General features: G+C 34.6%; 5 protein-coding genes across 8 annotated transcripts; 2 read left to right on the plus strand and 3 right to left on the minus strand.

The window, feature by feature from the left end:
• The first annotated feature begins 5,313 nt into the window (after window positions 1-5,313).
• On the plus strand, window positions 5,314-8,266 carry LOC108223162 (cyclin-A1-1). Its single transcript, XM_017397280.2, has 11 exons — window positions 5,314-5,696; window positions 5,975-6,311; window positions 6,398-6,534; window positions 6,610-6,702; window positions 6,798-6,931; window positions 7,015-7,090; window positions 7,162-7,238; window positions 7,338-7,371; window positions 7,509-7,658; window positions 7,742-7,876; window positions 8,005-8,266. Exons 1-11 carry the CDS (start codon window positions 5,508-5,510, stop codon window positions 8,074-8,076), a joined length of 1,434 nt encoding a protein of 477 aa, XP_017252769.1. The 5' UTR covers window positions 5,314-5,507; the 3' UTR covers window positions 8,077-8,266.
• A 206-nt stretch (window positions 8,267-8,472) lies between these two features.
• LOC108223161 (uncharacterized) lies at window positions 8,473-16,648 on the minus strand. Of its 4 annotated transcripts, XM_017397277.2 has the most exons (7): window positions 14,792-16,646; window positions 13,415-13,470; window positions 11,589-11,861; window positions 11,248-11,484; window positions 10,553-10,672; window positions 10,165-10,293; window positions 8,473-9,037 (listed from the first exon to the last, which is right to left on the minus strand). In XM_017397277.2, exons 1-7 carry the CDS (start codon window positions 16,524-16,526, stop codon window positions 9,017-9,019), a joined length of 2,571 nt encoding a protein of 856 aa, XP_017252766.1. In that variant the 5' UTR covers window positions 16,527-16,646; the 3' UTR covers window positions 8,473-9,016. The 4 variants fall into 4 exon arrangements, with proteins under 4 accessions (XP_017252766.1, XP_017252767.1, XP_063949257.1 ...); XM_017397278.2 differs by lacking the exon at window positions 8,473-9,037 and having other exon boundaries at window positions 10,159-10,293; window positions 14,792-16,647; XM_064093187.1 differs by lacking the exons at window positions 8,473-9,037; window positions 10,165-10,293; window positions 10,553-10,672 and having other exon boundaries at window positions 11,248-11,426; window positions 14,792-16,648.
• A 365-nt stretch (window positions 16,649-17,013) lies between these two features.
• On the plus strand, window positions 17,014-21,062 carry LOC108220058 (uncharacterized). Its single transcript, XM_017393701.2, has 5 exons — window positions 17,014-17,154; window positions 17,347-17,506; window positions 18,636-18,687; window positions 19,701-19,767; window positions 20,750-21,062. The coding sequence occupies exons 2-5, from the start codon at window positions 17,351-17,353 to the stop codon at window positions 20,838-20,840; spliced, it is 366 nt and encodes a 121-aa protein (XP_017249190.1). The 5' UTR covers window positions 17,014-17,154; window positions 17,347-17,350; the 3' UTR covers window positions 20,841-21,062.
• A 1,408-nt stretch (window positions 21,063-22,470) lies between these two features.
• Window positions 22,471-24,661, minus strand: LOC108222104 (pentatricopeptide repeat-containing protein At1g77360, mitochondrial). The gene is made up of 2 exons (XM_017396005.2): window positions 24,565-24,661; window positions 22,471-24,041 (listed from the first exon to the last, which is right to left on the minus strand). The coding sequence occupies exon 2, from the start codon at window positions 24,008-24,010 to the stop codon at window positions 22,568-22,570; it is 1,443 nt and encodes a 480-aa protein (XP_017251494.1). The 5' UTR covers window positions 24,011-24,041; window positions 24,565-24,661; the 3' UTR covers window positions 22,471-22,567.
• A 392-nt stretch (window positions 24,662-25,053) lies between these two features.
• On the minus strand, window positions 25,054-26,215 carry LOC108222472 (dirigent protein 10). Its single transcript, XM_017396392.2, has 2 exons — window positions 25,658-26,215; window positions 25,054-25,542 (listed from the first exon to the last, which is right to left on the minus strand). The coding sequence occupies exons 1-2, from the start codon at window positions 26,138-26,140 to the stop codon at window positions 25,153-25,155; spliced, it is 873 nt and encodes a 290-aa protein (XP_017251881.1). The 5' UTR covers window positions 26,141-26,215; the 3' UTR covers window positions 25,054-25,152.
• Window positions 26,216-26,374: the final 159 nt, after the last annotated feature.

Raw genomic sequence — 26,374 nt, forward strand, 5'->3', positions numbered from 1 at the left:
TTGTGAAGTGAAAAAGTACTCCATTAATTTGAAATTATAACAAAAGGTCTAGATTTGAAAATTGAATATAGTGAATATGGAAACCACTACATATTATACAAAAAAGAATTAATGCCAAAATCATCGAAAATCAAATATATTTTGACTACATTTCCTTATACACATGAGTTATAGTAGGCTAGATTCATGTATCTGGACGAAAATTGGGTCATATTCATTCTCGGTGTCTCTTGTCAAAATACAATGACACGCAATGAGAAGTAAACAAAAAGCCTTGATCAGATGTTGAGAAAAAGTGAATATAAATCTTCACACGGTGAGCATCCGATAGTGGCCTGGACGAATCATCTCTTTTCAGCAGCTGCAAGGAAAACTCAACCATAAAAAAAGGATCAATAAATGCATTAGTGGACATATATGCATCATAATCACTATCAATACGAAAGGAAATTATGCAAAAATAATGTCAAAAAAATTAATTACAAAATATCATGTCATCTATACAATATAAAAAACTTAAAAATTGGAACAAAAATACAAAAAAATAGAACATACACCAATGCTAAGCCACAATCCCATATGTGGAGGTCGTATACTTTCAAAAAAGGCCTCTCCAGCTTTCCAAACTTTCACCCAATAACTACCTTAATCCAATATTAGGTGAATCATATGAGCTCCCCACATGAGAATACCTATTAATTAATAACAGACACAAACTTATTACGAATTGTTGTATATCACACTAATGATTCTACATGAAGACGTTAACGACAATACGATCGCGTCCAAGACTTTTGAGGAACCAAGACCAAGAGTACTGTATCTTGAAAATGAATGCGTATGAAAACTTTACTCTAGTGCGGAAATCAATTACCTAATGCATGTGCTTTCTTTTGATTCTTGGAAATTGTCTCAACACTTTTACCACGATCCACGTCCATTTCTTTTCACACCTGCAGAAACAAAATTTTACGATTATAATCGAGGATTTCGATACTGCAACATTATCATAGAAAGGATTGCAAAACCTGTTGACGACGTTGAATCCGTCTTCATGCTAAAAAAACACGACCACCGTTATCACTGCAATATAAAATAAATGTTACTACCATACACTCTACAAATCGAGAGAGAAAAAAATGATCAAATGATTACAGATGCAAGTAGATAATAAGAATTTTGAATTTTAAATAAAAAATAGCAGAGAGCATAATGGAGGAGGAAGAGATTGATTTAGATAAATAAGCACGGATTTGTTATGATTAATTATCATGTTTGAATTTGAAATCAATTAGACGTAGTAATGAGTGCCATGATTGGAGGAACCGAATTCAACGCCTTTTTCAAACTCTCATATGATTGGAAGATGCTATGAGATCCAAAAATCTCAATGAGTGGCTTGATCAATGGAACAACAATAAATGCCACGCTCCTGATATGGCAGGAACTTGCTGCATGCCCAATGGAAATCGGGTGGGTCGCATAAAAACCCGGAATATTCTTTCATAGTGTTAAGTTGAATGAGAAAGCTGCCGGGTCGATCCGAAACTTAATGGGTTGATCCAAGAGAAAGTGAAATTACCAAAGCAGCCTTAAAAAATGACTCATGCTTTAAGAATTATATAGATTAAAAATCAGTGGGTCCCACCACTTCACCCACTTTTCCTTCTCTTTTCCACTACTTTATACCTATTTCTTAACCTCCGTGCCCAAACCCAATGTAAAGAATTGGGTGGGACGGAGGGAGTATTATTTTTCGGTGGGCAGAATAATTGTATAAGTCCAATGGGCCACAACAAAGTGAACAACCCAATACATCAATCCGAAAGTACTTGACAACTAGGGCTGAGCATTACCCAAAAAACCGAAAACCGAATTACTCTTTTTTTCGAAACTGAACCGAACCGAAATTCTATTCTAAACCGAACCGAACTAACCGAATTATTTCGGTTCGGTTTCGGTTTCGGTTTAAAAAAACCGAAATTTTCGAAAAGCTGGGCATTTTTTGGGACACAAGCTTTATCAAAAACAAATTAAAAGACAAGCAGCAATCTTTTTGATTCACCAACCTTATATTGTGTGGCAGAAGTGAAACCCAGGTGTTTGAGTTGTTAAACTCTTCAGACACGAAGAAAAGAAAAACAAAGCTCAAAACTATATGATAAACGCATAGTAAAGCTAGCTGATTTTCAAACAAACGAGGGTGATGCAGTTGGTTGGAGAATTGATTAGGGAAGAAGAGAGGCTCAGGAGATTAGTAAACAAATCGAAGAGGAGGATACAAATAGCTCTTCAATAACTGCTTAATACTTACAGGTAATAATGTATATAAAATAATATTTATTTTATATTTAATAAAAAGTTCGGTTGTTTCGGTTCAAACCGAAATATTATATCAAAAATCGAACCGAACCGATATTATTTTCGGTTCAAACCGAAAAACCGAATTAACCGAAATTTTGGAAAAATTGAAACCGAACCGAACCGAAATTATACGGTTCGGTTCGATTTTACGGTTTCGGTTCGGTTTTGCTCACCCCTATTGACAACATCTACCTACAACTCCACCAGATAAACTCTTAAAAAAGATAATTAAATATATACCGTAAATACTTCAAAATATACAATATGTTCTTTGATTCAATGACATAACAATAATAGTAAAGTAACAATAATAATATAATTAACTACAAGAACATAAATAATAATATAAATAATTTGATGAAATTTCAAAAACAAATAGAAATATATTATACTTAAATTTGATTATAAAAAATTACTTACTTTTTTAAAAAAAAGAAAAATATTTCAATGGTGAAAAGTCATACGGCATCTGCATATATAATCGAAATTGAACAAACGTATAATCATATCACCGTTGAATCCTTTCTTTTTTGATAGGCAACCAAACGACTTTTTGAAGAGATATAAACATGCTGTAATACTTCCAAAATTGTTTAATCGATCATAAATGCATCACCATACAAATCTTTATCACTAAATCAACACCATGAAAACTCCGCAGATCTGTAATCCCAAACATCATAAACACACAAAAACCAAACTCTCACGGATAGAGAGACCAAACAAAATCCAAATAAATTGAAAATTTGTCGAAGAAATTAAGAGAGTAACTAAGTAGTAAAAAGAACATACAACATTTGATCTTTCCACCAATGAAAGCCCCGACAGGCGACAGGCAGCTAACTCGAGATTAGAGAAAAATTCACAGTTTAAAGAAAACCATTTAAAAAATCAAGGATCTGTCCCGCAATCACTAGAAGCGCTTATTTTAGCAACCTAACCTGCTTCTAATTTTGTGTATTAGGACGAAAAAGTAGAAATGTTTATTTTAAGATTTTAAAGTCAGGAGTTGGAAGTCAGAAATGCGAGAATTTATGAACATTTTTTAGTGATTGACATTTTATCAGGAAATTTTTAAATGTTTAATGCGTAACAACTTTTATTTATTAATAAAATTTTGTATTATAATAATATATATTTTTTTAATTTATAAATTTAAATTATCAAACACTCAATTAGCTTGTGAGAAAAATTATCCAAACACATTTAATAACTTATAAATTATAATTATTTATAATCTATATTTTTATTTTAAACAATAAAACAAAGCCGCCCTCTGAATATATTTGTACTTCAGACCGGAAGAGTAATTCTTACCCTATTGGCATGTTTGAATGACAAAGCTTTATATTCACCTTTGAATATTTTACGGAGCAGATATTAAGCATAGAAACGATGAGAACGTACGTTATGTATGTAGAGATTCCTGCAGTTCTGCAAGACTGCAAACAGTCAAAGTGTCAAACTGACTAATGAATGAAAAGACCATTAATGCTGTATTAATTAACTACTTCAGCTCCATTCTAGTCGTTACTTTTAATTTTGAAACATGTAAGTAGAATAAACACAGCAGCAGTAGTCATAATCAATACTCCTTCCGTATCAATTTATAAGTCCATTTTGGAATAAACACACATATTAAGAAAAAAGTTGGTTAAATGCAATCTTATCTCAAGTATTATTAATTAGTGCATTGATAAGTGAGAATATTGTTGAGTTTCAAAAAAATCACAATAAATACAGGAATTTAGTGCATTGAGAAATGAGAATAATGTTGAGTTTCAAAAAAACCACAATTAATATGTAGATAAATTTGTATTGAAAGAATAGAGGGACAAGTATTTTGAGACAATTTTTTTTTCCAGAATGGACCTATAAATTGAGACGGAGGGAGTATTATGGTTACAGCACATTTTTTAATATTCTTTTAAAGTACAACCATGCATGTAATATATTTTTAATTTCTTTTTTTCTGAATAAAAATTTAGTATTTAAATTTTTATTTAAGAAAAATTAAAAAAAATTATGAAGTTATATTTTATAAGAGTATCAAAAAGAACGTATACAATCTGACAGTGGGAGCAATAATACTGTAGCATAGCAGTGGTAACTGAGCATCGTGCTGTGAGTTAGAGTTGAAAAATCCGATAGAAGACAAAGGAGTGTCATAAATTTATAGATATATTTGTTTGAATAACTGAAGATTTTAGTTTAATCTTTTTAATGACATAATTTTATTTCAAAATTTTGATTTTACAAATATGTAGAAGACCATTTTAAAAGATAATTTGTAGTACTTTATTATTATATTGATAATTCTTATATTCATGGAATTGCAATCACCAAAAAATTATCCAAACACATAAAATAAAAGTCACTTCTCACTTAATTAACTTTTAATTATGGAAACCAAAACTCATTTCACTGAATTTGGTTTTCAAATTTTATATTTCAATGATTATAGAAAAAGCAGTTTAAAGTTTTATTAATTTTGCTTAGAAATAATAATTTTATGCAATAATGTCAGCTATAGCTTTATGGTGGACCCTTTGAATGGTGATTAATATCTAATTATTTTAAAATTATTTTAAAACCATGATGGTAGAATTTAGCACAGAAAAGTCAAAACTATAATTATTTTAAATTTATACTGTTATAAACAAAATATTAAAATATGATATGAAAGACCCATATAAACCAGGTACGGTTTAAATTCGAATTCAAATTTTAAACGGTAAGCCAACTGTGACCTACTAAACCTAGTGACAAACCAATCGGTCGCCGCCACATCACCTCATTTGTGAAACCAATATTTTCATTTATACTGAACACAAGTCTCAGTGGGCCCCAGTCTTGTCCGCTCCTAACGTATACTTGAGGATCCAACGGTTAGGATCTCATTCCTCTTGAATTCAAATTATACTTCATCCTTTTCAAAACAACATTTGTACATTATAAAAAAACGTACACTCTCTTGCATCTCTTTAGTATTGTACTGTCTACAAAATCTCCATAGTCCCATGAATCAAAGTCCTCTTTTTAGTCTTCGACAAAGCTAGAGATTGTACTTTGATACTACTCGTACTCATACGAGAATCGGAAAATTTTGAATTTTTCTAGGGATTGAATTTAGTTGAAGAAAAATGTCTATGCAGAACAGGCGTAATTCGATGAGTTCTTCACAGACATCTTCTTTGGCTAAGAGGCAAGCAGAGAGCTTTGGAAAAGCTGCGGTTTTTATACCGGAGATGGCGAAGAAAAGGCCTGCATTAGCCAATGTGACAAATCAGAAGCATGTTTCACAGATTGGCCCAAGAAGCTCGATGAATATGGTAATGCCAAATTCTTGATATTTATTTCATTTACTAAAATTTAAATTTACAACGTTAATTTAGAAGATAAGTAGAGTTTGTGTGTTAAAATGGATTTGCAGTTAAACATGGCACAATTAATTTATATGCAGGGTGAATTAATTGATAGTTTGATTCTGATTATTAGACTTGTTTTTAGATTTTCCTGCTAAGCTGATGAGTGATCTGCATTTTTTGAATGATATATGACCTGTTTTAGAAAATTGAAGCTGTGAAATGATTTTAAAACTTTTATGAAGGTAAAACATCCAGGGAAAATTGACAATACAAAGAAGGGGAATTCCACCAACGCTGCTAAGGCTAAACCAAGTTCAGTTGTTCCGAAAAATAATCCAAATTTGCCAGTTTGTGATGGAACTTTATCAAGGACTATTGCCCCTTCTGGCCCTTGTAGCATGGACATATCTCCGGATGAATCGGACAATTTATCAGTTTCAATGGATGAAAGTATGTCTACTTGTGATTCTTTGAAGAGCCCGGAAGTCGAATACATAGATAAGAGCAATGTGGCAGATATTGATTCAATTGAAAGAAAGACATGTAACAACCTCCATATATCAGACCATGTGGAAACAGGTTGGGCTTATTGTACTGTGTTTAGACATGTTGTTAAGTTTTCAGTTGCTGCTTTCTTTACTCATGTTAAGTTTGAATGTACTTAGGAAATGTCTGCAAGAGGGACATATTGGCGGAAATGGAAACCAGTGACAAAATTGTTGATCTGGATGACAAGTTTACGGATCCACAGATGTGTGCAACAATGGCTTGCGATATTTACAAGCACTTGAGAGCCTCTGAGGTATATAAAATCACAAATGAACTTGAAAAATAATTATTGATTATATGTTCCTTGCTTATACTTTCGCAATTAAAGGTGAAGAAAAGGCCATCTGTTGATTTTATGGAGAAGGTTCAAACAGACATTACCATCAGCATGCGTGCAATACTAGTTGACTGGCTTGTTGAGGTAAAGTTACAATAGTAATAATGGAGTATGCTATAGAGAAATGCTATTATCTTACAGCTGAGCTACATCTCCTAATTGCAAATGTGAAATTACAGGTGTCCGAAGAATACAGGCTTGTGCCAGATACTCTGTACCTGACAGTTAACTACATCGATAGATATCTTTCTGGAAATATCATGGACAGGCAGCGGTTGCAATTGCTTGGTGTTGCTTGCATGATGATTGCTTCGTAAGATGCATTTATACGTCTTTTTTACTCTCCATCGTTTTCACTCAGTATCGACACAATCTGACATGAAATTGTGTTGTCAGGAAGTACGAGGAGATTTGTCCTCCCCAGGTAGAAGAGTTCTGCTACATCACAGACAACACATACTTTAAGGATGAGGTGAGTGACACCGATATTTATGAGCAGTTTTTAAATTATTGAGCACACATTGAGCAAAATCATTGCTGCAGGTATTTGAAATGGAATCTGCTGTTCTGAATTTCCTCAAGTTTGAATTGACAGCCCCAACAGTTAAATGTTTTTTGAGGTAATGCGCAGATTGTTGTAGTCAGTAATATATATTTCGTCTTAGCTGTTTGATGCTTGTAGCTGACAAGTTAGTTTGTATTTGCTGGAAATAATGTAGGCGGTTTGTTCGTGCTGCTCAAGGGGTTACAGAGGTATTGTCAGTTTGCGTTTCTCATATTTTTTTTTATAAGAGAGTCAGAATTGGATTCATGATCGAGTTTCTATTATGATCTACATTAAAACAATATCAAACTGACCTTTTTTTTGATATATTGTTCTGTTGTTACAGGCTCCATCAATGCAGCTAGAATGTATGTCCAACTACTTGGCAGAGCTATCTCTTCTTGAGTACAGCATGCTTCGTTATGCCCCTTCGCTTGTTGCTGCATCAGCGATCTTCTTGACCAGATTTATACTTTCTCCATCAATGAGGCCTTGGGTATGCCTCTGACAATTTACACCCCACCTGTTTGTATCTTCCGCTGCCAGTTAAATATAACTTAAATCTCTTGTATGATGCAGAACTCCACCTTGAAGCATTATGCACAGTACGAGCCTTCAGACCTGCGTGATTGTGTTAGCGCACTGCATAGCCTTGCCTGTAACAGCCTCAATTCCAATTTACCTGCAATCAGGGAGAAATACAGTCAGCACAAGGTAAGGAACTTACATATGACCCCGTTTGGCTTACCTTATTTTTCATCTCGTCTCAATTCCAGTTAAAAGTCATCTACTACATGATCTGCTGTTCAAATTTTATCTGATAACACATATTTGTTTCTCAGTACAAGTTTGTGGCCAAGTTCAACATTCCGTCGATACCTCAGGAGTACTTTCTGGACATCATAAGCGGCTGATATGTTAAGAGTGGGATCGATAACCATTCCAATTATCCGTTGGACTAACTATCCTGGTTGCAGCGCAGTATTTGTAGTTTTAGCTTAGATTCTTCTTACTTTGTGATGATTATGTGAATAGTTGATTAAGAAGATTGCGGATTTGTTTCTTTTTCATATAATACCCAATTTTAGAAGACTGAATCAACAACGCGATTAAAAAAGGTCTACTTATTTATCTTACGATATTTAAAATTTCAAGTTTTTACCAAACTCACAAGTTAGAACAACGTTTGTCCCGCGGTAAAGTCTCATCTTGTGCATTCGCCGAAGGGACAATAGTCACGTTAAACCCCCTTGAATATGCTCTCCCAGATCCTGGGACAATTCACAAAATTCTGATTCCACCAAAGGATATGTAAGCAATATGCAAATTAATCTAACTAATCAGGGAAAAAAAAATAACCTCACTTGTTTCTTCCAACACACATAGCATTCGGATTTTTATAATTTAAAAAATACAAAATCCAAATTGTATGCAACAAAATTGATCAAGTTGTCGCTGATGTACATGGCCGGGTGCGTATTAAACATCATTGTATCAAAAAGGCTATAATTGAAAGCAAAACAAAGAAGGCTATACTTACAAGGGTGTCGTAAAGAAGGAATATATACAGCATTAAAAAAAATCTCAAGCTACACAAAATACCTACACATACATCATTATTGTTTAGGCTGTATAACATTATAAAATTCTTTTATACCGGTGAATCCATGTTACTGTTATGCTGGATAAGCGATAACATGGTCAAAAATATATTCTTGAATTTCATTCGGGTACTCCAAGCATTTCATCTCTCATCTTCCTCCCTTAAAAGTGAAACAGCCATAGCCCAGTGTGCATAAACACAAGTCTGACTTGATCATATATATCATCCACAGAATATGAATGTCACTCTCATCACACTTTGTAATAATATACCTACAAATATCAAAAGAAAATAGCAAATATCATTTGAACCATAATGAATTAATGAGAGTGGATTAGGATCTGATTTACAAAATTTGTACTTGCATACATATACACCAATCATAAGGTTGTAAGCTTGGACTGATATAGAGTTATGACTTCTGATGTGTGATCTTTATGATTATATTTCTCCTCATATTTTTTACTTACTTTTGCATGAAATTGGATTTTATTTAATTTATTTTCATGTTTTTTTTGGGAATTAAGGAATACTTATTAGACCCGGAATTTTTTTACACGATATGAAAATTTAGTGTTTTGATCATAACAGAGTTCTACAAGTCCGTTTTGGGCCCGTAAACAGTCATTGAAAAGTTTGCGAGAAGACCTTTTAATTCAAGTATGGTCTCAGAATTTATTGAAGTTCCAATCAGCCCAGAAAATGGTCAGAAGCAGATAGCTCGAATTTTATACTTTAGACTCCTATTCTATTTAGGAATCTCCTTTATATTATTATATTTCTTAATATATAACATTATTGAGAGAGAGTTCAGTTTTTAATTTTTATTTTGTATTGGGCCTGGGTGAGATGGGTGAGACAGGGAACACACATAAAATAGAAAAGATGCAGAGGGGAGACATAGAAGGAAATAGAAGGCAGTTACAAGCGACAGGAAGAACACACATAAGCATTCAAGGAAAATGCTTTATCTTCTCTGAAAGTGTCAAAGTGGGGACATCAAAACAAGTATGTGAAGTTATTTGAAGAAAGTGGCTATTATGATGTATAATTGGGAAGGAAAGCTTGAAAGTGGAAGTTGTAACTAATTTTAGGCAGCAAGTATCAGTTGTCCTAAATATGAGGCTGAAACCTGTATGTGGGAAAAATTACACACGGAACCTTGTGGAAAAAATGTACCCACAAAAATACAAATATTCTTAATAAACTAATCTCTGCGCATGAAATTACAACAAATAAGGATCTGAACTTATGTTTGAAATCCAATTTTGTGATGTAAAATAATTCATCTTTAATTTATATACACACTATCCAAAAAAACCAGATAAGATACAGATTAGAACTATAAACTGCGAAAAAACATAGAATATCCATAATAAATGAAAAGAACATCTCATACCTTAATTGTTCTGTCAGCTTGTCCAACAAAGAGCTTTCCTTGCCAGTATGACAAAGCCGTTACGACAGAATTGCAAGCAATAGAGCCAATAGGAATGACATCCGTTAAATTATTGTCTCCCTGAACTTGCTGCAGAAAGTTACCAGTTTACTAAGCGTTTTCTGACTGGAGACAAATTATAAACAAAGAAATCCACTAGAGGGAAAGAGATTAAGAAAATATAGCAATGATAGTTTCAAATTAGAAAGCATTTTCAGGCGTATTAAGATCTTCTACATGCCAAACTGTTCTGTAGCCATTATCATAAGTTCTTATCTATAGTAACGAAAAGCCTGTGGGACGACATTAAAATTATTTAACACAAAAAATTGATAATTAGCATATATACCTGTATCGTGACAGTTTTGCTCCAACCGCCTGTAAAGATCAACATTGCTTTCATGCAAACGGAAAAAACTGCACCTTCTTGTGCAGCTGTAGATTTAACAAGGAGGTTGTCCCTCCAGACCTGAAGGAAGCAAAAACAATTACGAGGCATATCAGCTACTATCTACCAAGCAGAGAAGTTCCTTCTTTCATTTTACACTTCTTTTAATATATAAAAGGCATACACTTTAATCATATATGTTAAAGTTGTAGTATACAATCAAAATAATAATGTAGAAACAAGTCATCCGTATATCTTAATCCCTATATAAACAACTTGTCATTAGGCCTTGTGTATCATATTGAACTAGTTTGTTGTTAGGTAAAGTGTCTAGTTCTGGAATGAAGAATTCAACCTAATCCCACTCCCATGTCATGTCCAGGTTGGGGGACAAAATTGGAGAGTTAGGATAACGGAGCTTGGAGTTAACCAAAATATGATACTGTGCAGGAGCCCCACTATTTCTGGTTACAGATATGGGTTTTAGCCTGGATCTGGGTCCTACAAAAGTGTCATTACAGGACACAAGGAACTTATTTAATAGATTTTCCAGAATACTCTTTTAATTTGTGCTACCTGTGATTTGACAGATGCTAAAATTGTTGGGACTCCAAAGAGGCATATATTGACAACGGGTAAATTATAGTGAAATTCACCTTTACGTGTCCATTTTCATAGGCTGCAACCAGCATATTCTGATCAGCAGAAAGAGATAAAACAGAGGCCATGTTTCCAGGCGAATCTTCCCCCAAAACTGTCAATGGACTATGATCACTAAGACACCATAGTCTCACTGTTCCATCCCAGCTTCCACTATATAGCACACCATGACAAACTGCTAATGTAGAAACAACTGATTTATGACCAGTCAACGTACATGCCAGAGTATAGTTCTGGAGGAAAGAACAAAAGAATGAAACACATTATCGGCCTTACTTGCAATATTCGTTCAAACTGGTTTGCAACCAGAATGGGGGACAATAAATGTTTGACTTACTTGCATCGACCAGGCTTTTATTGACCTGTCCCCATTGCCAGTATAGAAGTACCCGCTGCCAGACACAGTCAGAGCATGAATGCCACTATAACGCCAATCCTTTTCCGCAACCAACTTCTTAATCGGTTCTTCTCCAAATGGAATACTAATTTCCCATATGCAGATACCACCACCATTATCACCGCTTATACACAATGGCTGCTCTTCATCCACAAAAGCAACAGCCATGACTTTGTGCTCATGACCTTTAAAGGAATGTATGTGAGTAAAATCCTACACCAGGTTAGCATAAAAAAAAAAACCCAAGTTAGGGACGATGTAGCAGGTTTACTTTAAAATAAAATAAAATTAAAGATATTATCATTTTATCTAAAACATTCATAGATATTAATAGCAGGTTTACACCTTCAATTATATGAAGCTATAGATATGAACAGAAGTTTATATATTACAAAAAAGTGTTCGGTAAGCAAAAGAAAAAAATGCCTGCATGGTTCCAAAGCCACCCTACTCAGGTTTTAACTAAGCCTGAATGTAAAAACTTGAGCACCTCTTTGTAAACTTCCAATTTTGGATGTTTGGACATACAGATAAGTTCACCGGTCAAAACCACTTTTTTTCATTCAGAGAAACTCTTCAGGTTTAACTTACAATATATTGTTCATTTAAGGCTTGTTAAGAGATCAGGCTTTTATAGCCGGCTTCTAACTTTTGAGTCAGAATCAGCTTATATGTACCATTTGTATAATGAACTTATAAGTTAATTTCTTACTTATAAGTTGAAATCTGAGAAGTTGAAAACCTTAACTTTTTTTTATCGACTTATTTTGATTTCTGAAATTTGACTTCATATAAATGTATATAATCACTTTAAAAGATAATCGTAATATTTTATTATTTTATTACTATTTTTAAACCATAAGCTGGAAATTATTAAATAAATTTATTCAAACAAATAAATTAAAAGTTACCATTCATTTATAAGTAACTTCTTTTAAGCTAACACAAACGGCCCCATTGAGTAAAGATTAGCTATGCTGTTGAAGTAGTAGTAGTTCTCTGCACCTAAATGGAGACAACAGTACTCTATAAACACAAAAGATAACAATATCTAATCTCAACCACAAGTACAATTAATTCACTGCACAAATTTTTTCGCCTTGATTTCAAAATCAGTTGTATTAATTTAATAGATAGCTCAATTTAATTTTTTTAATATGACTTTTTAACTAAAAATGGTCACCAATCGTTTTGCATTTTAAATAACCACGTTGCTTTCACAAAAAGTCCAACATCAACGATATAATTTGTTAAAACTTGACAATTCTACAAAAATTAGTTATGTGGAGTATACTTTTAAGCTAACACAAATGGCCCCATTGAGTAAAGATTAGCTATGCTGTTGAAGTAGTAGTAGTTCTCTGCACCTAAATGGAGACAACAGTACTCTATAAACACAAAAGATAACAATATCTAATCTCAACCACAAGTACAATTAATTCACTGCACAAATTTTTTCGCCTTGATTTCAAAATCAGTTGTATTAATTTAATAGATAGCTCAATTTAATTTTTTTAATATGACTTTTTAACTAAAAATGGTCACCAATCGTTTTTCATTTTAAATAACCACGCTGCTTTCACAAAAAGTCCAACATCAACGATATAATTTGTTAAAACTTGACAATTCTACAAAAATTAGTTATGTGGAGTATACTTGAAGAGGAGACACTGATGGGCAGTGTATGAGTGCTAAGTTGTGGACAGTGGGGTGACCACTAAGCGCGGCAGTAAACAAAATGTCAATATTAATTGTTATGTTTATACCTCCAGTGACCACAAATGAACCGCTTTATCAAATGACGAGCTGAACAAAAATCCTCCTACAGCAAAAGTAATTTAGACATATCAAACTTAAGATCAAAAGGAAAACAAAGAAAAAAGACGGGTGCATAACATTGCTAGAAGTATAAAGTACTAGGAAAAAAGGATTATTTCCTTGGACAGATGATTTAAATTTATGTTATAGAATTTAGAAACAGGTGAGGAAATATAATAATTAAAAGCGGAATGCTGTGATTTTGGACAAAGTATGCCTTCTTAACAAGCCTATTGCTGTCAATTTTATGACCATAATAACTTGGTATTACCACAAGGTTCGTAAGAGTGAGACAGAGAGCAATCCAAAGTCCTCTTATTCAATCTAAATGAATTTCAGTATACATGTTGCATTTGTGTTGTGAACCTAGTAACAACTTATATTAGAAAGCATTATTTGTATATAGTTGTCCAGTAGACAATCTTTTAACAACAGTAGAAACAAAAACAAAAGAAAGAACAGAAAGATTGCATGTTAGTTGTCATCTGAGGCCCTGAGCTGATTTCTATAGTCGAGGTATTCATGAAAATAGCCTCTCTGGTGTTAGAAAAGGATTTTAAATTATAAAAAGATAGAACTGGGGGGATTGACCACATAAAACCCACGAACCCTGATGCTGCTGGGTTTTATCATGACGGATCTAACTCAAAAGCACGTTTATTTAACCAGGGGTAAATGATGCAGAAACCTAAAACTGTCTTGATAATTTTGCAGAGTGTAGATCAATAAATTAGTCTTACAACTTACAAGTCCTTAAGGTTATTTTATTATGATAACTTTACCAGAAGGCGAATTATGCAATTATATTAATTATTAGAAGTTATAAATTAGAAATCCAAAATAGCTATGGGAATATGTAGAAGTTCATTTATGAATGTTGACTTGTGCATCCTATATAAACATGCATGTATTATATTGGTCACAACTTAACAAGATTAGCTATTCTGATGACTTAAGTGTGTTACTTTAGATTTGCTTCGGCTGTTCTTACATTACTTTCAACAAAGAATGAAATTGGGATGTAAGTTTTGGAGTTACATACATGCAATGAAAAAAAAAAAATATTTACAGGATACAGCTGTTCCTACATTACTTTCAAAGTAGAAAGTAATTAAGTGTTGGGGTTACAGACATGCAAATCATCCCAAGGGTGCAGCATGCATCAAATGTATTTGTTTGAACCATAAAAATTATTATTTTCTCAAACAATAAATAACTCCTACTATATTAATAGCCAATAATTTTGTAGCAGAATCTGGTAGGGAAACACAATCAACATAACTTTTACTAGATTAACAGCCAATAATTATCCTGTCGAAGTATACCTCCAACAGCCAATCCTGTGATGCAATCAAGATGGCCATGCAAATCAATGCTTTTAACATGACCCTCAGGAAGATCCGCAGTGAGATCCCGGTCAATCCTCAAATTTGTTACTTGTTCAAGAACTTCACATTTTCCCTGCACAACACTTATAATCTGGTTTTCTGGCACTTCCTTAATTGTGTATATCAGATGACAAATTTTTCCGAGAACCAAGCAGTGATTCATGTTCCCCTTTGTCATTGTCTGCCTCAAACTGACAACCATATGAAATTCTGGATCAACTAGCATGCTCCTAATGCATTTCCAGATGTCTACTACATCTGGTCTCATTTCTGAATTAAAAGCCAAACATCTGATAAGAAGGTCCTTCAGTGACATACTTTCCAACTTCAATCTAGTATCTAAAAAGGTCTTAACTTTATCCAACCAACCCTTGTACATGACCTCACAATTAACATTCTCTTTATCGTTAAAAAATAGAATAAGGCAACATATATAATTATGCAACTCTTCAATAAATGGTTTCCCAACAAGAAAACAAATTACAACACAAGCCAAAGACCAAACATCTGAACCATACCCAACAGCATATCTTTGAAAGCCGGGCCCCACATTAGCACCCCCTCTTCGCAATAACTCGACAAACAACTCTGGGCTAACAAATGTGAACCCCTCAAACAAAAACCTGTTCATTATAATTTCCAATTCTTCGCGATCATTTTTATGTTTGCTTGACAAAGCACTCGCAAACATCTTATTTAAGCTTGCACCCATAGTCATCACCTCAAGAATTTCTACACAAGCATGACCAAAACAATCAAAACTAAAGCAAGACAAACCAAGAGAACCAAAACTCAATCCTTCTGAATGCAAACCCATCACTGCTTCACATATCTCCAATCCAATCATCAAAACTCCCAAAATAGCATCCCTACGCAAACCCACATCCTCGTCATCTTCATCACTAAACCCCTTCTCCCAACCATCCAATTTGTCCAAAACCTTACAACCATGGCTCTCACACACTACATACACACCCTGATCATCCTTATTATACCACAACCCGAAAACCTTACAAACTCTACTCCACTTCAAACTACTTCCCAAAATCAACCCCAACTCATCTCTCTCACTATCACTCATCCCACACAAAACTCTCATAATCTTCCCTACATAACTATAAACAACCTCACCATCATCATCATTCAACAAACCCCCAACTTTCACCAAACCCACAACATCATTCTCCTTCATCAACCACTTGGAGGGCATTCCAAGAAAACCCTCAAAAGCACCCACCTTTCCCCTCAAAACACCTCCACCACCCCCAAATTCATCAATTACAACACAATCTTCACTCAAAATCCAATCTTTCCAAGAATTATAAAACTCTCGACTCCACAAATTGGGCATAAAAGCACCATCTTTCTCACTCAACTCTTTAATGGCCTTTTTGGGTTTTGGCGAAATGGGCTTTTCTGGGTTTTGCAGAAGAGAAGAGAGGCGCAACAAGTCTATGTTTTTGGGTAAAGATGATACGTTTTGTGGGTATTTGACGAGTTGAGTACAAGCTGGGCAGCGAATTGTTTGAGGGAAAGGGTTAGGAAGCTGGCTTACACAAGCTTCGCAAACTGAGTGGCCACAGGGGAGCACGCGGGGTATAGTGCACGCGCCGTCGTAGTACTGGAGGCATACTGGACACTCCGGTAACTCCGGCCAGTCGGGGGTCTCCATGGCTGATCACTAATCTGTCTGATACGAAAACATAGCAGCAGCGTATATTGAACAACTGTATAAACTGATTTTAGTTGTGATGGAGATAAATAAGTTCAGAATCGAGCCGATCACAAAGTTGAATCCTTTTTTGTCCGCTAAATAATTTGAGATTTAATTTTTTATTAAAACATATAGTTGCGATTTAAAAAAACATTATAAACTTATAACCATCCATAATTTTTAGTTATTTCAGTCAAAAAAATAAATTTGTACAATTGTTATCAAAATAATATCCTAAAAGAATTTTATATTATATATAATTAATTTTTTTTTTGAAAGAATATATAATTAATTTTTATGATTTTTTTTCCAGGAAATTTATTTATATGTTATAGCTTGATTTAAATTCAATCGAAAAAAAATCCTTAAAAAAAAAAATTCAACCAAAAATTTGAATAAGGTAACAGCAAAAGAAAAAAAGGATAAATAAATAAATTATAGATACGTAAATATGAGATATATTATACATACATACATACATAACATAAATCTGCAGCGATCATAAATCGTAGCCGGAGACGAAGGACCAAGAGCAATCAATCCGCACTCACTCTCCATCCTCCATCTTATCTTCAGATCCCTACTTGTAAGTCTTCGCGCTATTCACTCTATTACGTTTTCAATTCACTTTGCATTAAAACCCTAGATTCACGATTTTAGAAATGCTCACAGTATGTGTGTGTATGTGATTGTTACATATATGTTTGTTTTTTCAATTTCCAAGCTGTTTGATTGATCGATCTGATTGAGTTTGGTTTGTTATGTTGTGTGTATTAAGTGAGATGGCAGGGTCCGGGAGTTCGATGTTATCTTCGTTGCTGTTGTTCACTGTCATTCTCTCCCTTCAGGAGATGTACAGGGGCAAATTAGCTTCTACTGAGCTGTTTACGATTCTCGGTGGTTTCACTAGTTCTCTCCTCTTTCTTATGTTGCTCACCGTGAGTCTTTCGTGTTTGTAATTTTGCCTGATTATGTCTTTTTTTAGGTTATTAACTAATTATCGTTCATTTTTGTTGATATTTTGTCGATTTATGTGTTTGGGATATGTTCCTGGTGTGATTTGGTGGGATATTTTGTGCATTTGTGTGTGCAGTACTTTTGAGTTTGCTTTTGCGGAAGCTGGGAACAGTGTGATACTTGATCCTTGTGTCATTTTGTGGTTATTTAATGTAGTGAAATGTGTACTTACAGCTCGAGGATGTGTAAAATTACTATACTAATAAGTTATGGAAGTAACAATATGCCAATCAAATTCTATGAATTTGGGTGTTATTACTTGCATGTCAGATTCTCACCACTTGGAAACTAAACTTATTCTGTTTTAAATCTTTTTACTATGATTTGCACACTTTGACTAAAACAATGACCAAATGTGATTCTCTTGAGATGCAAAGAGATAAAGAGGGGAGTTTAGATAGAGAACAAAAAATAGAAGCGGAGAGGACGCGCCGCCTTAATATTAATGTAAAATAATTATAAAGATAACAGAAACTTAAAATTACGGGTTAAAGACAACTATTAATAGACTGCGAGATTTTGTAAATTCGTGTTTACTCTGGATATTTATTACTATCATTTTTGATATGATATCTTTATCAAATGTACTTGCATATTAGAATATCATGACGTGTCCCTGTATCCGTATCCCAAATAAGACCAGAGTTCCCAGGACACCGATTTCTTAGATATCGAGTCAGACAATCGTATCATAGTTTCTGAACCAAAGAGACATAGCCAACAGCTAATGCTCATGCTCTTGGCATTTTAACTATACTGATTGCAAACTGAAAGAAGCAGATATATTGTAATTAAAAGCATTGATTGTGGTTAAGAAGATTCTACGCAGATCCATTTTAAGTTCTGCAATTATACATTTAATAAAATGCGAAGGTCTCTCATGAAAGAAAGTACGTGAGTATAAGTTATTGTTTTATCTTTCTACTCAATTCTTCTCATGCGGTATGCTTATCTATAATTCTGTCCTTGCATCATACATGTTCAATGAAAATATGATTCTTATAATACAATTTGACGTCATGCAGTGCTCAATTTTTATTGTTTTCGCAGTTCATTGGAAACTATCAGGAATCTAGTGGCGTCAAGACTGGATGGGGTGCTGGTGAGATAATCATTTCTTCTTGATATTCTGAGCATAGTGAAAATTGAAAAAATACGAGTATTACACTTCCTGCACTTTATTATCGTTCTCTGAAGTAATGGATCCTCAAAATTTAAGCAGGGTATTGAGTACTTTAAGGGTGATCCCCACATATTAGTTCCCACTGTTTCTAATTATGTACATTAATGCCTTACCCGTTCCACACCAGCATTTCCTATGAATGTTGACTTATACTAGGGAGATATATACGCAAGTATGCAAGTACATCTGGTGGATAATGAGGCCCTTTGGAAGATTAATATAACATATCTTGTGGAAAGAGCTTTACAAGGATGATGAAGTGTCATTTAAATTAGTCTGCCATACTTGTAGGTGTTTGTCTATAGTCTATACAGATTTTTTTTGCTAGTAGTAGGAGCATCTCATAATTAAATATATTGCATGTGGTCTTCGCACTTGTTTATTGTTGTGCATGCTGAGGGCCTATTTTGTGCTTGGTTGGGTGAATGAATGGGAGGCTAGGAAATGAAATTTGTACTAATTTAGCTTATTAGAGGTAGATGTTTACTATTTCATTCCTTCATCCATTCCATTACTAACAATCTATGTAGGAGATCAAATCCTCCAATGTGAAAAGAAATTCTCCATTTTCCATCCAAAACATTTCATTCACAAATCACATATGAAAAATTTGCGCACACTGATTACCTTTCACACTTCCCCCTTATTTAAATTGTTACTTATCTTATTTGCAATTTTCTCATTCCTTTTATTCCATTCTCCCCAACTAAATGGAGCATTTGTAGTTTAACTTATAGAGTTCAGATTGTCTTCTATGCAAGTAACTTGTGTGTGGAGAGAAAAAATGTAATATTTTTTTGGCTTGGGTGCAAAGTAGGAGCTACAGGATTTAATTGCCGAAGTTATTCAAACAGATACTATATTTTGTACTTTATCAATTGCTATTGTGTCGTCATAGCTAAAATTGATTATTGAACTTCAATTGGCTGCAGTGATACTTTCAGAATTAATTGCGCTCATTGCTGCTGGGACCGTCCATCGAGTTTGTATCACTACTTGGTAATAAGTCAATACTTATCTTCATTATCTGAATTTTGACCAATTTGTTTTTTGACGCTTTATTCAAGAACATGTTGGATTTTAGGATGGCATGTAAATATTGTGACTGAATTGTTTTGAAAGCTTTGTATGATTTGCCTGGGATTTAATGTCAGTGTACATTTTGTAATACATGTCCTGAATTTTCAAATTGTCATAAAATGCATATATGGATCATGATAATGCCAGCTGATAATGATGTATCAAGTCATTGACATACCATAGTGGAAATATATTATCACCGGAGGAGTCTGGAGCTTACTTGCAATGTACTCTTGACAGTCCAAAGATATTATATTTTTATTATTGTAAACCCTTCAAAAATTTTAAAGTCACTGCTTGACTGATGATGTGGAACACGAACTAGATAAGTTAATTGTTAATTATCTTTTAACATGATCATCTTTGGAACAAATTATCTGTATTATTATTAAAAAATTCCCAGCATCTACATATATATATAGTTAATTGCTAGCTATGTTGATAACTATGTTGAATAGTCTCTCATTATCCAAGTTATTGACGAGTATGTGGTAATAAAATTGAGGATATTGTTTTTCTACCGAGTTTCTGCTTTAGATAGACCCTACCCCTCTTCTATCCTATCTTCATCCGTCCTATGCTAGTTGATGTATTTCCATTTTGTATAAGGAGTCTTTGCTGTCGTTTCACCTCATTAAAATGTTACTTGACTAGAGTCCTGTTTGTTTTAGATTAGTAAAACTAATTTAGTTGACATTTTATAGTACATTTTGATCTCATATTTTTTAGAGCATAACTATGCTAATTTATGGGTGATGTTTCTGGCATGCTAGTAGTGGCATCAACTAAGCTTGTCTGAATGAATGGGAACCTAAATCTGGACGAGTTTGGATTAAGTTTATGAAATTCCATAAAAGAACCATATTTACCGATGACCTAACATCCTGGGATGTTGGTGCAGCTTCTTGTTTTCTGCAGGGCTACTATATGAGGTTAACAAGCTTTCCGGGATGTCAGTTGCCAAAACAGAATCTAAAGCAAGAAGGTCCTGAACTTTCCGATGTGCAGGCCTGGGCCTCTCTACTTAGGATATGATTTCCTTTAGTTAATGGTACTTTGATTTGTGCCTGAGAAGTACTTTCGTGAGATCTATAGACAAAGCAAATGTTTAGATTATTATAGGATGATTAATTACAAATGAATGAGGTTGCCATGTCCACGAGCTCTGCCCATTCTTAATGTTGATTAATCTGCATAACTAGCAGTGTTCTACTCCTTTGATTTTAGATTGTTAAAGGTCAAAAGTATTATGCTTGATTTCAATAACATATACTCCGTATATCATAAATTTGATTATAAAGAATCTAGATCTGCAATTCACATTACAAACATTATGCTTTGGCCAATTGAATCTGTGGGTTCAATCTTGGATTGGCTGGAAAGAATTTTGGTCTATCGAGACAGCAGTACTTTAGGGAAGTTGTGCTGAACAACCCGCATTGTTGAAGCTCAGAGGCACTAGGGAGGGCCAATCGTTTTTATCAATTTCGAAACATCATCTACTGTATGGATTGATCATATACGAATACTTGTCGCCTTGATGCCTCCAGAAATATGCGTACTTGTATATGTGAATTGTAATATATGATGGTGAATCATTGATTATTGATATCTTAGTTACTTAAAGCAATGAAACTTAAATGGATGGTACTCTGTATTATAAAATTTGAGGGAATTTAAATTGTATACCTACCGATTTATGATTTATCAGAGATTTTTAGTCAAATCAGAGTGTAATTGATAAATCAGCAAAATATTTTTATAAGAAGTGGAGTTTTTTTCAATAAATCGGGGATTATCGGAACATCGAGCCTGACACACAAAATGCACGCCCTGGTATCAAGTTTTAGGCCAGTAACATAGAAACTACAGTTGCTGATCTGCATGATTTACCCACCAACTCTCCGTGGCGGGCGAAAAGCAGATGTGCCTAATATAAGATTAATGTTGTGAGCTCTGATATTACAAAGGTTGAGTTTAAACACAGTAAAACTAAGATGGATAGCTAGAAACTGTGTGGTTGCACTAACTGCAGTTGCCAACTCCACAGTGACGCTCCTGACTCTGGCAACCACCAAGCAGTTAGGCACCAGCGCTGAGATGTCGACTACTTAAAGGTTTGAATGTAGTTTAGTATCTTACTAGTGGGTCGCGAGTGTTAACATTTTACAATAAATCACAGTTGACAGATAATATCGCCAAAGTGAAAACTGCCTCCACCACATTCAGGGTATGTTTAACCCTCAAGTTGTTGAGGCAACTGTGGCTGTTTTTAAACTCTGCTGGGATTTGCTATGCTACTGGGTGCTACCGGGCTAACTGCTAACCAGGGTGGATCTAGCCATCTAGGAAGGGAATGAGAGACATGCGCAACATCAATCCAGCAACTTTTATTTTGTTTTGTTTTTGAATCTTGTTTCCAGGTGATTAAATCATGATCACGAGATATCATGTAATTTTACTATTTTATAGTATGTTTTAGTTTCTATTTTAACCTCTCAAATTACTATCCTACTGGTAGATCATGACCTACAAGTCTACAACTACCATATACACATCAATAGTGTATTGATTATAATCAATTTGACTGATGCTAGCTGCACTTGATGTTTTAAAAAAGAATTAATAAATAAGAAAAGAAAATTGCATAAAGATTTACATTTAACTATATCACCTGTTTTTGCAGGTACTCTCCATTATGACACGACAATCTAGGATTTCAATCACATAGAGGTTCTTTGACCAGGAGATCCAATTTCTGTTGAAGAAATTTAAGAACATCTTCTCTCTGTTCCTTTATAAGCAGTTGCCTTAATTTCTTGAATGTCATCCTTGACGGTCGAATTCCTTTCTCTATCATCTCTTCCATTAAGACACAAGCCCGCTCAGCATTAGCCTTATCACAATATCCGTCAATAAGTGCACAGAACGTGTGCATGCTTGGAAGAAATCCTTTCTTTTTCATATACCTCCACACATTTTGAGCCATTTCAAGCTCATTTTTGTCACAGAACATTTTTATCATCAATGTATTTGTGTCTGAATCTGGATCACAAATCTTGATCATTCTACGGAAGACCTTATAAGCTTCATCAGTCTCTTCACGGTCAATCAAGCTGCTTAATATAATATTGAAAGTCCTTGAATTTGGGATCACTCCCTTATATTCCATTTCGTCCAAAATCCTGTACACATTCTGAAGCTTGTTTACCTTGCAAAAAGCACCAATAAATGCATTGTATACAGCCACATCAGGACTGATGCCATTCTTTTCCATTTGAAAGAATGCATCAATAGCATCTTCAATCCGATTTTCTACCCCATAAGTATGAATTAACACACTATAGATGAACGATGTTGGCCTACATCCGTTGGAGTCCATTTCCTTGACAATTTTGATGGCTTCATCTACTCTTCCTCCCTTGCAAAGGATGTCAACCATGATTCCGTATGTCACAATATCAGGTTCACAACCCTCTTTGACCATTTCTCGATATATTTCCCTAGCCTTGGGAAGATTAGGGTCCCTTCCCCACCCATCGAGTAAAATGCTGTAGGTTTTAGAATCAGGACTGAATCGTTCTTTCATGTTATCAAAGATCTCTTGAGCTTTCCTTGCATTTTTAGACTTGCATAAGGCACTTAGCAGACCATTAAAAGCGGCTAAATTTGGATGAATTTTATATTTTTCCATAACATTGAAAGTGTAAACTGCCTCCTCCACCTTCTGGCACCTGGCATACCTTCTCATGATTATACAAAATGTCTCAATATTTAGCATTCCCTTGCTACCCATACTATTCACGAGATCCCACATTATCTGATACTGTCTTATCTTGGCCATAGACTCTATGATGGTATGGTAAGCTCTGACACTGTGTTCATAGTCACGTTGCCTCCCAGCCCATTCAAAGAATTGATGCGCTAGCATACCAGCATTTTCAAATTTAGTGAGAACCTTTTCAACTACATCTTGGGATATCCTTACCCCGCTTTGGTCAAGCGCAGCAGCAAGCCCTAATTTTGGACAAGACATCATAAGTTTGCATATCTTCTTTGTTGGATCGGATGGTCCTATAGCTGTCTTATTGGAGCTATAAAATCTAGCTGATGCCAATGCTCTGAAGCATGATTTTTTAAGACAACACACATTTCTGATCATGGTGTCTATCCGGAAAACAAGTACCAAATATCTGAAACATTAAAAGAAATATAAGAGCAAATATATTGCCAAACTAAAAATCATAAAGACGTAAACAAGTTAAGACTCCGGCTTGAAAAGTGGAAATGAACTTAAATCACGAATCATCCAACAAATTTAACGCAGCCTATATAAATTTGTAGCACCTCAATCACGAAACCTTTCTCGGTATATAAGAACATTAAAATTATAAATGCCTCCATGGTCGACACCCGACATAATCTGCCAACAAGACTTCACATCCATAATCAACCATCACTTAATCTGAGCTTAGAAAGTTTCTTCATGCCATAGAAATAAAATATGAGATATATATTACTCCTGTTTAAATGCTTAGTTGATCTTTCTAACAATGATAAACAAGAGTAAAGTCACTCGTTCAGACATTTCCTCAAACATCTAAAGAGCAAGAGATTTTCTCGTTGTAATGAAACTTCACGAAATTGTGGTATGGATTGGACCAGAATGTCCGAGAGAGTAACAAAAACAAATGGAAATATAAAACAGTAGCTTACATTAGTGTTCTGTTCTCGAGTAATAACAGAGTAGTGCCACCCAGTTTCTAAACAGAGTCGTGGTTCAGTTTTAAACCGTTGTTTGGATCGCTAGGAAATGAAAATTGGAAATATTTATATTAATTTTGTATTTTAGTTAAGAACACGTTCAAGAAAATAAATATTATACATTTCATTACATTTGATTTGTTAAAACTAAATAAATAGATATTTATTTAATTTATATATTTTATTAGTAATTTAACTCATGAAAAAAAAATTAAAATGTTTCCTGGTCTCAGCTCCATCCGATCCGATGGTTCTCATTTTGAAAAAAATTCGATGTCAAATAAATCACCATTTCCCCATTCTATAAATAAACGCAGATAAAAAAGATCATCGCGATCTTGTAATTTGCTGCGAAATTTATTCCAATTTAAGTTTAGATCAGACTCGGTTGTGATATAATACTGATTCAATCCGAACTGCATCTTACGTATCAAACATATGGACAAGATCAAGCAAGCAGGCATGCATATATCCGAATTTCAAAGTACATGAACATAAATTACAAAGGAGAAAGAAAAGGAATGAACACACAGTCACACACTAATAAGCAAGATAGAGAGTAATCTCCAACACAGTTTCCAATCCATCAGTGTTCCCATTATTAATCTGAGGATTAGCATCTGCAATATTCTTGATCGTGGCGTATCCCTTTGCATTCAAATACTTGCCAGTACCCCCCATGACCGCAATCTGAGACTGCGAAACTGCACTTCTGTGAACACCAAACAGACATAAACTGTCCTTATAACCACCGCTCTCGAACATAACAGTGAATGCCATTGTCTGGCTATTTCCATCTCCTGAACTCGTTACGTAGAATCCTTGTGCCTTCCCGACTAGGCCTGACCCGAGTTCGTGTCCCTCTGTTAGTTCATCATCGATGGCAGTGATAGTTCCGAACATGAGCTTCCTCAAGTCTGCTCCAGGTCCCTATCAATTAGCCAGATTTAAAAATTAAGAATGTTTAACGAATAAATCAATTAAGGTAAAAAAAATAAATTATTTAGAATAATTAAATATGTTAAACAGAATAATAATGACTTGCCTGAAATTGACCGCCATTGAAGAGGCCGGATCCGCCATTGTTGTTTTGGATGACGTTAGACGTGCTTCTGCCAAGGCCGGTGAGGAAGGGGATGTTATTGTTGTCCAAAAGTCCACTGTTGCCACTGGTTGATGGAACGCCATTGTTAATAGCAAAGTTTGCACCATTAGGCTTTGCGAAAGGGACTTGACCGTTGAGGGCAGGGTTGTTGACAATTCCAGTGACTGCTCGAGCAGAAGGATTCGTGCCCCCTAATATGTCGTGCATGAAAAATGTAAGCGGATGGTCATGGCCTATAGCTGCTCCGCCTGTTGCAGTGGTGGACGCGGCCACAGGAGGTACAGTGGACTCAGTTTCGTCATTGGAACTTGTTTCTGCTTCAAGGATTCGGGCTGAGGTTGCAGAGGTGATTGTAATGGCCAGGAAAAAGAGGGACATGAAGCGCTTCAAGGGACGCGAAATGGAGTTCCTATGGGATGCCATTGTACTAAAGAAGAAGAGAATTTTGTTTGGGGTCTGCAGAAGATTTGTTCTCTGAGTAGTTATGATACAGGTTACTAAAACTTGGTGGTGTATAAATACTAGATTACGAGTCTAATTTCTAGTAGCCTGATCTGAGTACCTGAGAAGTACATTAACGGAGTTGATGAGATGGAGCAGGTTAGCATTCCACCTACTAGTGTTTTGGTTAGAGCTTGTAATATAAACAAGTCTTGA

The sequence above is a fragment of the Daucus carota genome, chromosome 5, assembly GCF_001625215.2.
Source record: "Daucus carota subsp. sativus chromosome 5, DH1 v3.0, whole genome shotgun sequence".
Classification (NCBI taxonomy): Eukaryota; Viridiplantae; Streptophyta; class Magnoliopsida; order Apiales; family Apiaceae; genus Daucus; species Daucus carota.